Here is a 13,840-nt window from a genome sequence, read left to right on the forward strand (position 1 = left end):
AGCTGCAATAATCAATATTTTTTATATAAAGAATGGATAAAATGATTACATGTTATGTGAAAGATGTTCCTCTCAAGTTTAAAGAGCTTTCAGTTCTCTGTTGGGGTTTTCTAGCAAAGCAATCTTACTGTTTTGTCACCAGTGTTTTTAGGCTCAGCAGGCAGCTGTTTTGCTTTTGTTTTTTTGTTGACTAAAAAGCAGCCATAGTGGGATTACTCTGTGCACATAATGGAGTATTTAGCCACTAAAGAGCCAGATATTTCCCTCAGGAGTTGGCGGAGACAAAAACACAGCTTAAAGGAGAGTGAATGTTGGACTTACACTTTTAAAGTGGAGAGAAAGATTACTCCAAATAACTGCTAATGTTGCTGCTTGTCTGCTGTACATGTAAAAACTTAACTGTTTGCTTAGGTCTACACATGTCAACACTGACAGTATATTGGTGGCTTTTTCCTCTTTCCTCAATTAGCCAAAAATTCTACACTCAAGGTCCAGTTAGTAGATTTCAACTGCATATCATGGCTTTCATTGGGAAATGGAATTGATTTCAAGAATTTACAAATACATACTTTATTAATAAATATCATCAATATAACTAACACATTCAATAAATTAATACATATACTGTATATATTCAATGTACAATATACATAATATTCATATACAATATGAAGACATTTTTCATATAATTACAACCATATAATGAAATCATGAACTAACTGGACATGTAATTGTTGACAGATACATTGATAATCACGTAACAATGTCCATTAATTGTTTAAATGTGGCTTATTAATGTAAAATTGATGAGTTCCTCCCAGCAGGGGTCCCTCCCTTCAGATGGTCAGGAGGGAGTTTGGTCCCATAGCTCCAGGTCCAGAGATCCATCAAACAGCCGCTGGTGAGCCCAGTCTCACCCTCACAAAAGTGCGTCATTTGGAAGAGGTCTCTGCCTTCTCCCACCATCAGACACCTAAACACAACACAAAAATAGCTGTATAAACACACCCTCATGCCTATTAAACACTTACACTCTTAATGCATTCATGAAAACACACCAGAACACACATAACACACCTCGCAGCCCTGTGGACACTGAAATGCACACAAAAAAAGACACACCACAATGAGGTGTATTTACACTCTGACGCAGGTGTTCTGACTAGTGTTTGCATTAATGGGAAGGCGTTTGATACTTTGATAAGGACAGTTAGTCGATCATTGCCATGTGTTATGTTGCCATGGAAGTGTCCAAAAGAGAGGTTCTTCTGACCTCTAGTGGTGGAATACAGGAACCTCAAGATGATGACACAATATTTTGTTTTGTTTTTCTTTTATTCTGCTTTCAGTTCATTGTAAAAGTGTGATTCATAATGTTGGGTTTTAATTCTCCATTCTCATATTCAACTCATTGTAAAAGTGTCACTAATAATGTGGAGCTTTAATATATTATTTTCATATTGAAAAAGTGAGGCAGCATTTTTATGTAACACATCTGTAGCACACTGTAACCACATGATTACCACAACAGAAAATACAGTGTAATCTATTATAATTACACTGGTGGTTGTGATACCCTTATTTATATATTAAGTTTTTAAGCTATATAGGAGATATATTATTATAATCCAATTCTTATTAGTATGAATTGTTTTTGTTATTTTATTAATATAACATTATAGGTGGATGAAAAGTCAAGTTTATTTGTGAAGTCCAGTATCACAGATCACAATTCTACTACAATATCTAAGTGGGCTTTACAGTCCCACCGCATCAATGGATCCCAGCCCACCCTGAGCTCTCTGAACAGACAATAAAAAGTAGCCTTTAGTGATATCTATACTTTATTTTCAAATGAATGATTCCCCTGTCCAGTAAGGGTCAGAATTGTTAAGAAAAAAATAAATACATTGCAAAAGAAAGCACAGTTGAACACATAGCTGCTTTCATTTCTCTCATTATGTAGTGTTTTTGTGTATACCGACAAATGCTACCATGCTATCATAAATTTTCAAAATCTGGTGCAAATTTAAAGACCTCCTCCAAGCATGATTTAAGGCATCCAAATATACAATATATACTTTGAACTATTTTTGTGTGATATGATTTTCCCCTAAAAACAAAAAGTTCCACTGCCTGATAAGAAATTGTTAAAGTGACATCTTCTACTTTCTATCTTATTAAAAATTGACAATCTATGAATATGCAAATGTTTGCCATTACAACAAATGACCTCCTAAACAGAAGATGTCTCTTTGTGTACTGCACTGTAAAGTCATTTTTCAGGGTACAATTTGTTCTTTTGAGGCTTCCCGTTTCCACATCACACTTGTGTAAGTTGCATGCTGCACAGAGAAACTTTACACTTTCAGTAACTAAATGCGAACACAATCTTTAGGTGTCAACTTCTGCACATACATCATTCTGCACGGTGAAGCTCTAACATCCACCCAACCAAACAATAAGCAAGACCTACTTTTGAGTGGAGGGGGAAGTAAAAGCCAAAGTTTAATTGAGTGTAAATGCAGATATGATATTTAATGTTGATTAAATTAAGCTATGTAATGTAATGTATCTAATGTAATTAAATGATATGGCGAACAGAAAGACGTGTCTCTCTTTCTTGCAGATAATTAAGGGAGCTGAGCTGCAGGAGCTCACCCTGGTTGATGGAGCTAAACTTGGGCCTGACCACTTCTCCTCCATCCTGCTCCATAGTGCCCCCCTCTGGACTCTCAGTCTGCTGGAAAGACACAAATCCAAGAGAGAAAAAGAAAATAAACACACTTGCGACTGCCAAACAAAACAATCAGTACTTTAAATGTTTTTTCCTCTCTAATCTGTGTAATATTACAGCAGAGTATTTGCTCTGGTTTACCTTTGAACACAGTGGGTACCAGTTGAAGCACTGGGAGGCCTTGTCCTCAAATCCTAAGCCGTCCAGTGGGATGAGGACCTCACCGAGAAACACCTTCCTTTTTAGGGTTCCTGAATGCCACACAGATGCCTGCAGTCTCTTTCCAACCAGTAAACGGTGCTCTATGTAATACTGTGAAAATCCAGACAAGAAACTGAATTTAATCTGACCTAGTCAAGCATGACACATCACTACATTGACTGATTGAAGTAGCTGAAGTTGATATTTCTTTCTTTTTACCTGTAAAACTTCATTATAAATTGGATCTGTGGTGTTTTTCTTGACTGTTGTCTTCATTTTGCCGCTCTTCTCTGGTAGCACATAGAGTTTAACATATCTGGAATTAAGACACATAAGATAGAAGTTTTCATGGAGAGTCAAATAACAAAATGGGGTTGTACATTCTGAAGAGTGTTATATTATATTATCCTCACGGGTGACATTTGTTCCTTTTGTGGTCTCCATTGATGAGATTTCTGCAGGCACCAACTTTGATCTCCAGACAGGAGCTCTTGGTGTTGTAGGCCAGAGCCAGCTGTAGCTCTCCTGCCACAGTGACACCCTCAAAGAGGCCACAGTCTGTGCTGATGCTGCTGATACTGCCCTGAGGGAGCAAAACATGAGCTGTAGCTTCCATGTTTGTGTTTGAAAGACCAGAAAAACCTTATGGACTTTAAATTCAATCAGCAGAAGTGATGCAAAACACAGAAAAAGCGGATTTTGTATTTATGAGCTCAGAGGCTGAACAGATGGCTATCTATAATCTGATACATCAACTGCCACAGGATGTTTGCTTTTTGTTTTTTTTAACACTTACTCTGTTTCCTCCAGAGTACTCAGAACCGAAGGACGTTTCATCTTCAGCTCCAGTGGAATAGCCTTCATGGTCGCTGTCTTTGCTTCTCTTGAACAGGTTTGGAAGACTTGGGCCTTTGAAGAGCTGAAAAGGTTTATATATAACATATGTAAGGGTTTTTCCACAACCACATAGACCAGTAGCATAAAATCTATTGAAAGGGATATGATTAGTTTGATAGATAATACCCACTACTGCCCATTTTCTCTGAGCCAAGAGCTGGTATTTGTGTTGTATCAAAAAAAGAGAGTCTGGTAAAGGTCTTAAATCACCTCAAGCCACTTTAATTGTCCTTTTCAGAGATCTCAGTTGTCCTTTTCAGAGATCTCATTACCACAAATTGGGATTGTATTGTATTATTGTATTGTCTATTGCAATTGAGAGGACAAGACAAGACATTGCCAGTAAACCTTTGTCTTTAGAGCTCAGTCACCTCTGTTGCCCTACTAAATATAATGTGTAGCGGAGACCAACTTACATTGCTGGATCTGTTGATGTCAGTGTCAGACAGGCTCTTTTGTCTGGTGAAAGTAAAACATGACCCTCTTCTGCTGTTTTCGACTCTCAGCAAGTCCTCTCGCACATCATTTTGAGATGTGGAAATCTCTGCATTGAGAAAAGAGAAGTCAGACACTCCAAACCTCAGAAAAAAAGTTAAACCACAAATCAGACTGCTGTTAAAGAGGAAAGATTTCATCCTATTTCACCAGCTTGATTTTTGAGAAATTCCCATAACTCCAGTCTTATTAATTAAAGGTTATTGATTCTGTTGTGAAGAGTTCCTCCATCTCTAATACTGAACTATTGAATTAGTGAAGGAATTTTATAATTACATTGTTAAAAAGTTGGATAATATTATTTTGACCCACTCAACCTCAGCAATGTCTGTTGTGGCTAGACTTGTATATTTTAGCAATACTAAAACATACTATGAGGGTTATTAGTGGCAGTATGTGTGTAATAATGATGTTAGACTAGCATATAACCATGGGATTGTGTAACACTGTGGTTCATTTCTATATCTAAAATATCTTTCTTACCTAAGGTAATGGAAAACTTTACTGCCTACTTGCTGCAGATAAAGGTAAAACCCCCATCATTGTAATTTGGTTGGTGTAAAGGGGTCTGCTCTAAATGTATTATACTCCTATTTGTGTAATAGAACCTCTTCTGCTGTTGGTGTAAATTCCCCATCTTATATTTCCCATTCCACTCATGGCATTTCTCAAGGTTCAATCTTGGGTCAATTATATGTCTGATTACAGTCCATTTATCAAAGCAGCCTAACTCAATTTCCTTGCTACATTTTTTTTTCTGTCAAATTGATCCTTCTTATTCTTTGGTGATTTACATGTCCAGGATGTCCATGCCCTTAATTTCTGTAATGCCTTCTACACATGTCTTACTCCATCACCTTCAACTGGTCCAAGGCCCTTGCTCCTAGGATTATCAGCGGTTCAAGAAAACAAGGTAGTACAACTCAGATTCAGTTTGTGTAATGAGGTCAAAGGGGTTTTTTCACTATATTATTTCAGGCTAATTTCCTTTGTGGTCGTTGCTATGTGTCTATGTGTGTATGTGTATTTTGTTAAGCGAGAGGTAGATATCAGATTATGTTCAGAGGAAGTGATGCATTTCATTCAGCAGTGACAATTTCTCACCAAGACACATATTGCAAAGACATGATGGGGTAACTTTTGTGTGCGTTGCTCTGAGAATATACTGACTATTTATAACTGATGATACATCAACTTACTTTTAATATGACTGGTTAGGGAAAGCATCAGATTTTCCATTGATTTGGTAAAAGGTTTTGAGCTTTTTAAATCCTGTAGATCAAAACAAACAAATATTAGCACTCAGTACATACAATTTATATTTTTCCTGTAAAATAATGGTGGTATTAAGTTCTAATTACCCCAGATCTGCTTAGAAACTGATAATCCAAGTGGGGTGGAGGAGTGGGTGGCACAACTGCTATATGACTGTGAAAAATATAAAAGTACATATTACTATATTCTGTTACTATATTCAAAACACCAAAAAGCCAACCTTGAATGGGAATATTCACCATACCTCAGAACATTATAGGTCTTTAGTAGTTTTTCGCCAACCGTCTCATATTTATCTGCAAAGCAGCACAAGGTTCATGAATGACGTGTGAAAGTGAAAGATGTGAACAGGATGTTAGGGAGTTAAATCTGTCAGGACAATCTATCTACGTCAATAATGAGACCAAATATGACTTTCCTGTGACACAGATAAACATTACAATTCTGTCTCTTGGGGTAATGCTTTACCACACTGTATAATAGTAACACTGAGTCCTTTAGTAACTTTTGATGCCCATATAAAGAAAACAGATTAAACAAATGCAGTTATCATCCATAATTAATCAACCATTGTAGCCAAACTGGTTGATATCAAGGGAGAATCAATAATAAATAAGAATACATTTGAAAAAAAGAAACCAATCGTGCATGTACTATATACGGTATGTATAGTTGGAGCATTGTAACAAACCTGCAGTGGCTGGAAATTTCTTTGCCTTTTCCTCCATGAACCACTCTCCAGACCTGATCTTCACATCCCTATGAAGAACAAAAACACTGTAAAGGCACTGTAATTACATAATCGACAAAGTGTACTGCTGAAAAAGAGGTAGCACAGTTACCGTGTGGGACTACATATATTACTTTTATGATTGGTTGTATGAGTCTATTTTTTTTTCACAGGCATTTCAAATCTGACTGATACAGTATCATACTGTATATTAAACTAAGAAATATAATGCTTTATTTTATTTCATTTTTCTGCTTGTGTAATAGAAATGTATTTGCTCATGATTTAAAAGGGAATTTAAAGGGGCAATACAACAACTGTGAGAAAGGCTCTCATTTCAGTTTCTGAACAAAGTTAATCTTGAAAGTAAAAGTAACACCAAAAGTATAGAAAGTCAATGGTAGTAGTCGTCAAACTTGTCGCTCACCGCAGGTTTACAGTTATTTTGAGCTCTGATTGGAGCACCTCTGAGTCAAAATATTTCAGAGCTCTTTGTACCAAGGCATTGATTATCTCTCTACCTGTAAGCGTGGCAGACGGTGCACTTCCAGTTTGTTGCTCCCAGGCCTACGCGACATTTTCTGCAGATTCTGTGGCTGCAGCCGCAACAGACTGCCCCTGAGTTCCAGAACTTTCCCAGCGGCCTTTGGCAGCGTGCACAGGTCCGCTCACCATACTGCCGGGCAAAACTCTTTGCTCCTTTCCTTCGAAGATCCTGGAGCTCATATCTCATCCTCCTGAGATGGAAGAAAATGGGGAATTAGAGATACCTTTAACTGCCAGTGTCACAAAGAAAATTGATGTTTACAACAAAAAAAATCAGAATGTTGAACATCTTTGTTGAAAGTAAAAAAAAAATAATTTACAGATTATGCAATATACTGCACAACATAATATGAAAAAAGTAAAAAAGGTTACAGAAACACAAAATACAATACACAATACAATACACAATATGATTTATGTGATGATCAATTTTATGTTGATCACTGAGAGGAGGTACGTACTACAGTTTCCTTTCAGCATCAGTCAAAAGAATTTCCCAGAAAGAACATGGTGACAGTACATCTGAGCAAAAATGACTCACTTGATCCGGTCCTCTTCTATTGTACGCAGCTGTTTGTCTCTGCGAAGAACCTCCAAGACTCTCTCTCTCTCCATAGCTTGAAGCAAACTTAAATCCATCTTGAAATGACAGTCTTTGATCATCTGTCAGCCTCACTGGTCCTCTTCTCTCTGTCCTCCTCTCTGTGTCACTGCTTTCTTTTTGTTCCTGTCTCCTCCCCCTCTGCTCTTTATCCCTCCCCCTTGCTGAACCTGAACAGTCAGAGTCCTCCCTTTTTTAGTCTCCTGGAGTTCAAAGAGTAAAAAAAAATGGTAAAGGTTATTATCCATGCTGTTAGGGTATCCCTTCTCCTGATTGTGATCTCCATGGAGTCTCCATGCACGTCACAGCCGGATGTAGACTTCCTGAACAGATGTAACTGCTTGTACTTTTTCCACTTGGATGATTAAACTTCATTGTCTACCCCAACAACTATGGAACACCCTTTTTTAATATTCTTTTCTCTGAGGGCAAGTGAAAAACTACAAGACTTGATGACGCAGTTAGTAAGTGAGCCTGCAGCACAACAACTCACATTTTATTACATTTAGGCAATATTTTCAGCTCTGTTTGAATATTTTCAGCTCCTAATCATTATTTGTTTTGCCTTCACCTCCTTCAAGAGTACTCATTTCTTCATTCCCCCCTTTGTCAGTGTCACAAGGCTCTTTTCCCTCCAGTATTCAACCCCTCTCCGGGCAAACCACTTCCTCAGCTGCAGGAGGAGCAGTGATGCTTCACTGATAGCAGGGCTGCAACATACCAAATGCCAACCCTTGCATTATTGATGTCTGACATGCGTCTGTGTTCTAGTTTCCTTTTTCCTCCCTCTTTTTTTTTGCAGGTGTTTTTTCTTCTTTTTTTATTTAGGCAGCTAAAAATCAATTTATAAAAGAAAGTCATTACCTAAAGATCTATTTCATAAAATGCAAATACAGTTTTAAATGATTCATTTTGATGAAATTGTTTGACATCTTTGTGGAACAGGTTTATTTGCTTTCTTGCAGAGTTACAAGAGAAGATTAATGCCAACCTCTCATTTGCTAAATATGAAGCTGTGCAGCTGAACACACAGTTAGAGGTGCTGATGGATTTTTATCACCTCTGGACAGAGCCAGGCTAGCTGTTTCCCTGTTTCCCGTCTTTATGCAAAGCTAAGCTGCTGGCTGGAGCTTCATGTTTACTGTGCAGATATGAGAATGGTATTCATTTTCATCTACCTTTAATGAACATATTTCCCAAAATGTCCATTGACTTCTCACTCATCCCATTTCCAAAACAGGGCACATCTAAATTTGGAATCAAACAGCAGAAAAGTGAAGCATGGGGAGCAAAGAGGAAGTGGCCTGTTGAACAGCTGGATGCCAGCCTGAGTTGCTAGATAAGAGTCTGTCCTTGTTACTATCCAGAGCTGCCAGCAACCCAGAAAAAACAATTAACGTCAGATGTAATTAGGCTTCCTGGTTCACAGAAGGACACAGCAGTTATCTACCCTCTACTGACATGTGCCAAGACTAAAGGGATTTTCTCAAGTTGTAAATTTCAATGAGGCAAGAAGAAAAATGTGCTACTCGTGATAGGTTTCAGTGGAAGACATTTCATCATGACTCTCTGTGATCTCATCCCTCATCTTAAGACTAATGGCTCTCACTTTGACTGTTTGACTTTAGTTGTGTGAAGTATGATCATTGTCACGTCAACACAAGTACACTCATTTCACATACGCCCCTACTATGTAAAGGACCATGATAGTTCTGATGTGTGTGGTCAGAACTGACTGAGCTAATATCCGAGAAGAGGAGAGAGATAGACCATATCAGCCCACCACAGCAGTGACAGTATGATACTAAGACCCAAATATGGAGTCTAAGTGCTGTGAGAAAAAACATACAAACCAATCACAAGGTCTCTGACATGTTGCAGAGTTTCCTGGAAGACCTGTATGAGTGACTGCATACCTCAAATCGACTCTGGCAGCATGACTGTGCTGACACTAAGAGCGATAACCACAGGCTGAATCCAAATAACCCTTTCCAGACTGTCATGGTCATGCAAGCCCACCGCAACCTCTTTATTTTAGAAAGAGTAACCTGCTGAGGTCACATAACACTAACCTACATAATGAGCAGGAATTGATCTGCTTGGTGTTAACGTGTCCTTTTCTTTTTGTTAAACATGCAGTGGATTTCCAAGAAGTTCTCGACAGCTCATATAGTCCATGCAGTTCTTTACAGCAAATTAAAAAAATGTCGGGCAAGTTAAAAAAATGTTTAATTGGTAACCAAAATGGAAACTCGAATGTCTGCCCCTGCTATATTTTACTTTCATTTTACTGCTCTGAGACAAAGAGTGCCATTGCTGCATTTGCAACCATAAAATACACCTTGCAGCTGCAGTAACTGGATCCTCCTTAGTTACTCAGTACTGCAAAACTCTATTGCTAAGCATTCTAAATTGCTAAATCTCAGTTGAGACATAACTCTCACCAGAAGGTAAAACATAATGTGTCAATCAAGCGTGCTATACAACGGCTTCGAAAAAGGAACCAAACTCAGGTTTGTGGCCTGAGAACTAGGTCGCTAAGCAGTTATGAGATGCGAAGCAGAATGCTGCAAGATCTTACCTTCAGGCTTACTGCAAGAGTGGTCAACCTGAGGAAGTGGCTGATCTTATACATAGCGGAATGTACAGAACTCAGCTTCCTTTCTTTTTGTGTTCACACATTCTGCTGCAATCTGGAGAGGGCTGTGAGAGCAACAGCTGGTTCTCGTCTTAAATATTTCCTTTACTTTGAGTGTCATGCTGTGCACAGAAAATACAATCTGAGCATAATAGGTTGATGACAAAAGATACAAGTCACAAGGTCAGTGTGGAAGAGTTTTCATAAGAAATTGTATATTTGTCCATAGCTGCCATTTCTGACAATACTTTAAAAAGCTGTACATAATGGAAATAGTTGAACTTTTCTTTTTTACCCTGCAAGGTGTATCATGGACTTCCTGACAGTGAAGGGAAGACCAGAGATCAAAGACTGAACAAAGAGTGTGTGGATTCCAAAAATAATTTCAGCCACACACACACAGACACACAGACACACACACACACACACACACACACACACACACACACACACACACTCACTCACTCAAAAATCTAAAAACTATCTCAAAAATGTAATTGACCAAAATGTACACAATACCAAAAACAACACTGGTGCTGAAAACAATAATAACCATGGACATACAGTGACAACACATGGCAGGTGAAACCTTGAATTTTACATTACATTAATAATTTCCATTTGTGGAGACACTTTTTTTTTCTTCTTAAATTCTCACGTTTGCTGTTGATACCAGCTGCTGCAGCCAGTGCTCCAGATGTGTGGCAGGACTCCCACCTCAGCAGACAGCAGACACAACTGTTTCCAGATTGACATGAGTTTCCTAGAAGGCCCTTGCCAATAAAGGCCTTTGTGATATACTGTACTGCAAATACATTCTTCCTCCATCAATAAATGTTTTCTTTTCCCTTTTCATTTTGTTCTTGTCCCATTCCACTCAGCAGATTTGATAGGCGTCTTTGGCTTTCAGTTCTGGAGCCTCATTTATAATTTAAATTGACCTTCTTCTCTTAAAACAGGATCAAAAACAAATATATGGCATTCACACATTGAACAAATATAAAATTAGTTTTGGAATTAGACATTAAAAAAAAGAAAAACTGGATGGAACTTAATGTTGGAATAAATTTCATCTGAACACAGGAAATGTTAGGCACCCATTAAACCCACTGACAGCAGGTTAAGTGTGTGTCTACATGGACAGAGGCCTGTAAAGCAGACTAGTATGGCTTCCTTTCTTCATTGGATAATGTCTGTGATTTTAAACACTATGTAAAAAAGTCTTGAGTTGTAGCGTCTCTTCCACTGATAACCTATTGTGGTAGAAGCTGAGTCCTGTCAGAAGCTCGATGTCTCGGACACGGGCAGTGTGAAACTGCAACCATTCCTCCACCCATGTCAGCTCTGCTCCAGCCTGCAGAGAAACAGAAATAAGAGAGAAGAGAGTGGAGGGGAAAGAGAAAATAAGAAGATGTATTTAATGTTAGCTCTATTTTAAATGCTCTGTTTTGACCATATTTTCCACTATAGAATATGTCAGCAGATTTCCACAGGAGTAGACTGCTGTGTGATGAAACTAAAAGGAGAAGAGACAATGGTGTTACTCACAGCAGCACAGCTCTCTGTGTGGTCAGACCTGTGTGGCAGGATGAAGGACTTGGCCTGCAGAGAACCCTCACAGTTAACAGGGCCGAAGGTCGAGTTCCCACAGCTGGTCAGGATCACGAAGAAATGTGTTGGGATGGGAGCCGCATTTCTAGAGAGACATGAAATCCCAGGGTTTAACAAACTGCAGCCTCATTTCTGTAAATATCTTATTTAAACTTACCAGATGATGTGCAGAAAAAAACAGTTAAATACTTTATGTATGTGTTAATGGTCAAAATCACAAGAATCAAGCTTGTAATGTTAAGGTGTTGCAGGAGAATGAAATCAATCACTGTACTGTGTGAAAATGCTGCATAATAATACTAACACTCAAATGGTATCTAATGGCCTAAATAGGAAGTTCACTGCACTCATAACACAATGCTGAGGTGTAAGAAGTCTAAAAGGGAAGACTCTATTCAGTCAGAAAGTTAAGCCAGTCATTAGACCTTCAACAAGGCAAATGTTTCATTTCACAATTATAGTTGTCATGGTCCAAATCCAGATACAAAATAGGACAAATACCAAGGTTGCAGGTTATCAAACATTTGCCCAGTTTGCAGTAAAATGAAAAAGCTAATGGTTGCATTTTCACCACATTTCAATTTATTTAACCCATACTTTTCATGTCAAATCTTTCCTCAACTAACACTGTTAAAAGCACAGTGAATGTTGGCTTTTATTTACAAAATAAATTCAAACTTATATTGATTCAGGAAAAATCTATTGCCTGGAGTCTGACTGTACGTTTGACTTACGCCACGACTGTTTGGAATGCATCGACGTTCCCATCAGCGTTTTTGTCGAATATTGGCCCACTCATGACATTGATTCCATTCAGCTGTTGTGAATATTTGGGAAGCAGTATGTTGTGGAGATGAGTCCAAATATCTGCAGTGTGAGAACATTTAAATACATGTGTAAGACTTAGTGTTGCACAACTGATCAATATAAAGAAAAAAGCGGTGACATCATAGCAATTTACAATTTAAAAAAATGTTTTATTTGTTTTTTTTCTGAGAGTTAGATAAGATTCATCAAACAAATTGTTGTTGTTTTTTTGTTTGTTATTAATTTGTTGACAGATTTGTATTGTGTATGGAATATTGCTTGGACCTAATGATTTAATTTGATCATGTTAAATTATTTTATATGTTTGTATTGTGATATATAAGTCAATGAACTAACTGGCCTCCCCCCATAACACTCGACAGAGTAATGAGCCAGTAGGGGGCAGCATCGGCTAGCTGATTCATATTTAAGCCTCCTGCGTACACAAAATCCAGTGTTTGGTGGTGTTTCTTTCAATGGGGCCTCATTCTAGTGAGAGAGTTTGCATTTATAGCGTGGGTGGCCCCAGTGGAAACCCGAGCAGAGCTGACACACTCAGTTTCTCCAAACAATCACCCAACATGTTCAACATGTGTCAACTTAAGCATGGCTTAAGTTTGCAGGCCACAGCATGAGATCATTTAATGACGCAAACCGCAATACTTTTACACATGACACAGGTCATTTTGCAATGCATCCTGGTATAATGAGTGCAGGTACAGACATAATCACCATGGGATTTACAGCAGGATTAAGCAATATGTCTGTATGAGCAAGAGAACAAAGACTAAGGGAGTAAACTGACGTTCAGCCCATTCCAGTTTCCAATGATTTCATATAAATGTTTATTAGAGTGAATCAGCTCAGTCAGATTATAAACTAAACCCACTTCAAAGTAAATCTTATTGTATAGGGAACGGCTAGGATGGCATGAGCATTAACTCTGGGAAAGTTTCTCTCAAAAAACCTGTAATTGTGCTTTTGCAGAGAGAGCTTCACTAAATTAAAGTACAGTAGTGCCATGTAATTTCAGTGGTTAGATCTTTGGACTCTTTTTATGTATATTTAAGAACCAACTGGGGTAAAGTATAGCCTGCTTTAGGAAATCCAGGTTTGAAAAGTATAATTGAGAAATAAAAATGGCTCACAGGAACGGGCACAATACCTGCTCTCGGAAAACTTGAGTTTGTTTGTTTTAAAGATTATATTTTCTGTATTTTTGCCTTTATTGGAGAGTGAACAGTGAAGCAGTAGACAGGAAACAAGGGGAGATAGAGATGACATGTAACAAAGGTCCCTGGC

At 38.1% G+C, this 13,840-nt stretch overlaps 2 protein-coding genes across 2 annotated transcripts in view; both read right to left on the minus strand.

Annotated features, from left to right (window-relative positions):
• Positions 1-795: 795 nt before the first annotated feature.
• sytl3 (synaptotagmin-like 3) lies at positions 796-7,520 on the minus strand. The gene is made up of 13 exons (XM_053337058.1): positions 7,423-7,520; positions 6,857-7,072; positions 6,297-6,364; positions 5,850-5,901; positions 5,692-5,758; positions 5,530-5,602; positions 4,252-4,379; positions 3,735-3,857; positions 3,352-3,521; positions 3,158-3,254; positions 2,879-3,049; positions 2,662-2,743; positions 796-973 (listed from the first exon to the last, which is right to left on the minus strand). Exons 1-13 carry the CDS (start codon positions 7,518-7,520, stop codon positions 966-968), a joined length of 1,353 nt encoding a protein of 450 aa, XP_053193033.1. The 3' UTR covers positions 796-965.
• Positions 7,521-10,310: 2,790 nt separating this feature from the next.
• enpp1 (ectonucleotide pyrophosphatase/phosphodiesterase 1) overlaps positions 10,311-13,840 on the minus strand; it is a 28,601-nt gene continuing 25,071 nt past the window's right edge. Inside the window, exons 21-23 of the mRNA XM_053337130.1 lie at positions 12,466-12,598; positions 11,669-11,816; positions 10,311-11,474 (exon numbers count right to left, since the gene is read on the minus strand). Coding sequence (XP_053193105.1) covers positions 11,322-11,474; positions 11,669-11,816; positions 12,466-12,598 — 434 coding nt within the window. The 3' untranslated portion in view covers positions 10,311-11,321. The remainder of the gene's footprint in view (positions 11,475-11,668; positions 11,817-12,465; positions 12,599-13,840) is intronic.

Source organism: Scomber japonicus, chromosome 17 (assembly GCF_027409825.1).
Source record: "Scomber japonicus isolate fScoJap1 chromosome 17, fScoJap1.pri, whole genome shotgun sequence".
Classification (NCBI taxonomy): domain Eukaryota; kingdom Metazoa; phylum Chordata; class Actinopteri; order Scombriformes; family Scombridae; genus Scomber; species Scomber japonicus.

Coding starts and splice junctions, on each gene's coding strand:
- sytl3 (XM_053337058.1), bottom strand. CDS start 7,520: ATGGATTTAAGTTTGCTTCAAGCTATGGAGAGAGAGAGAGTCTTGGAG. Junction 3,522..3,734: donor AGTACTCTGGAGGAAACAGA/GTAAGTGTTAAA, acceptor TTGCTCCCTCAG/GGCAGTATCAGCAGCATCAG. Junction 2,744..2,878: donor GGTACCCACTGTGTTCAAAG/GTAAACCAGAGC, acceptor GTGTCTTTCCAG/CAGACTGAGAGTCCAGAGGG.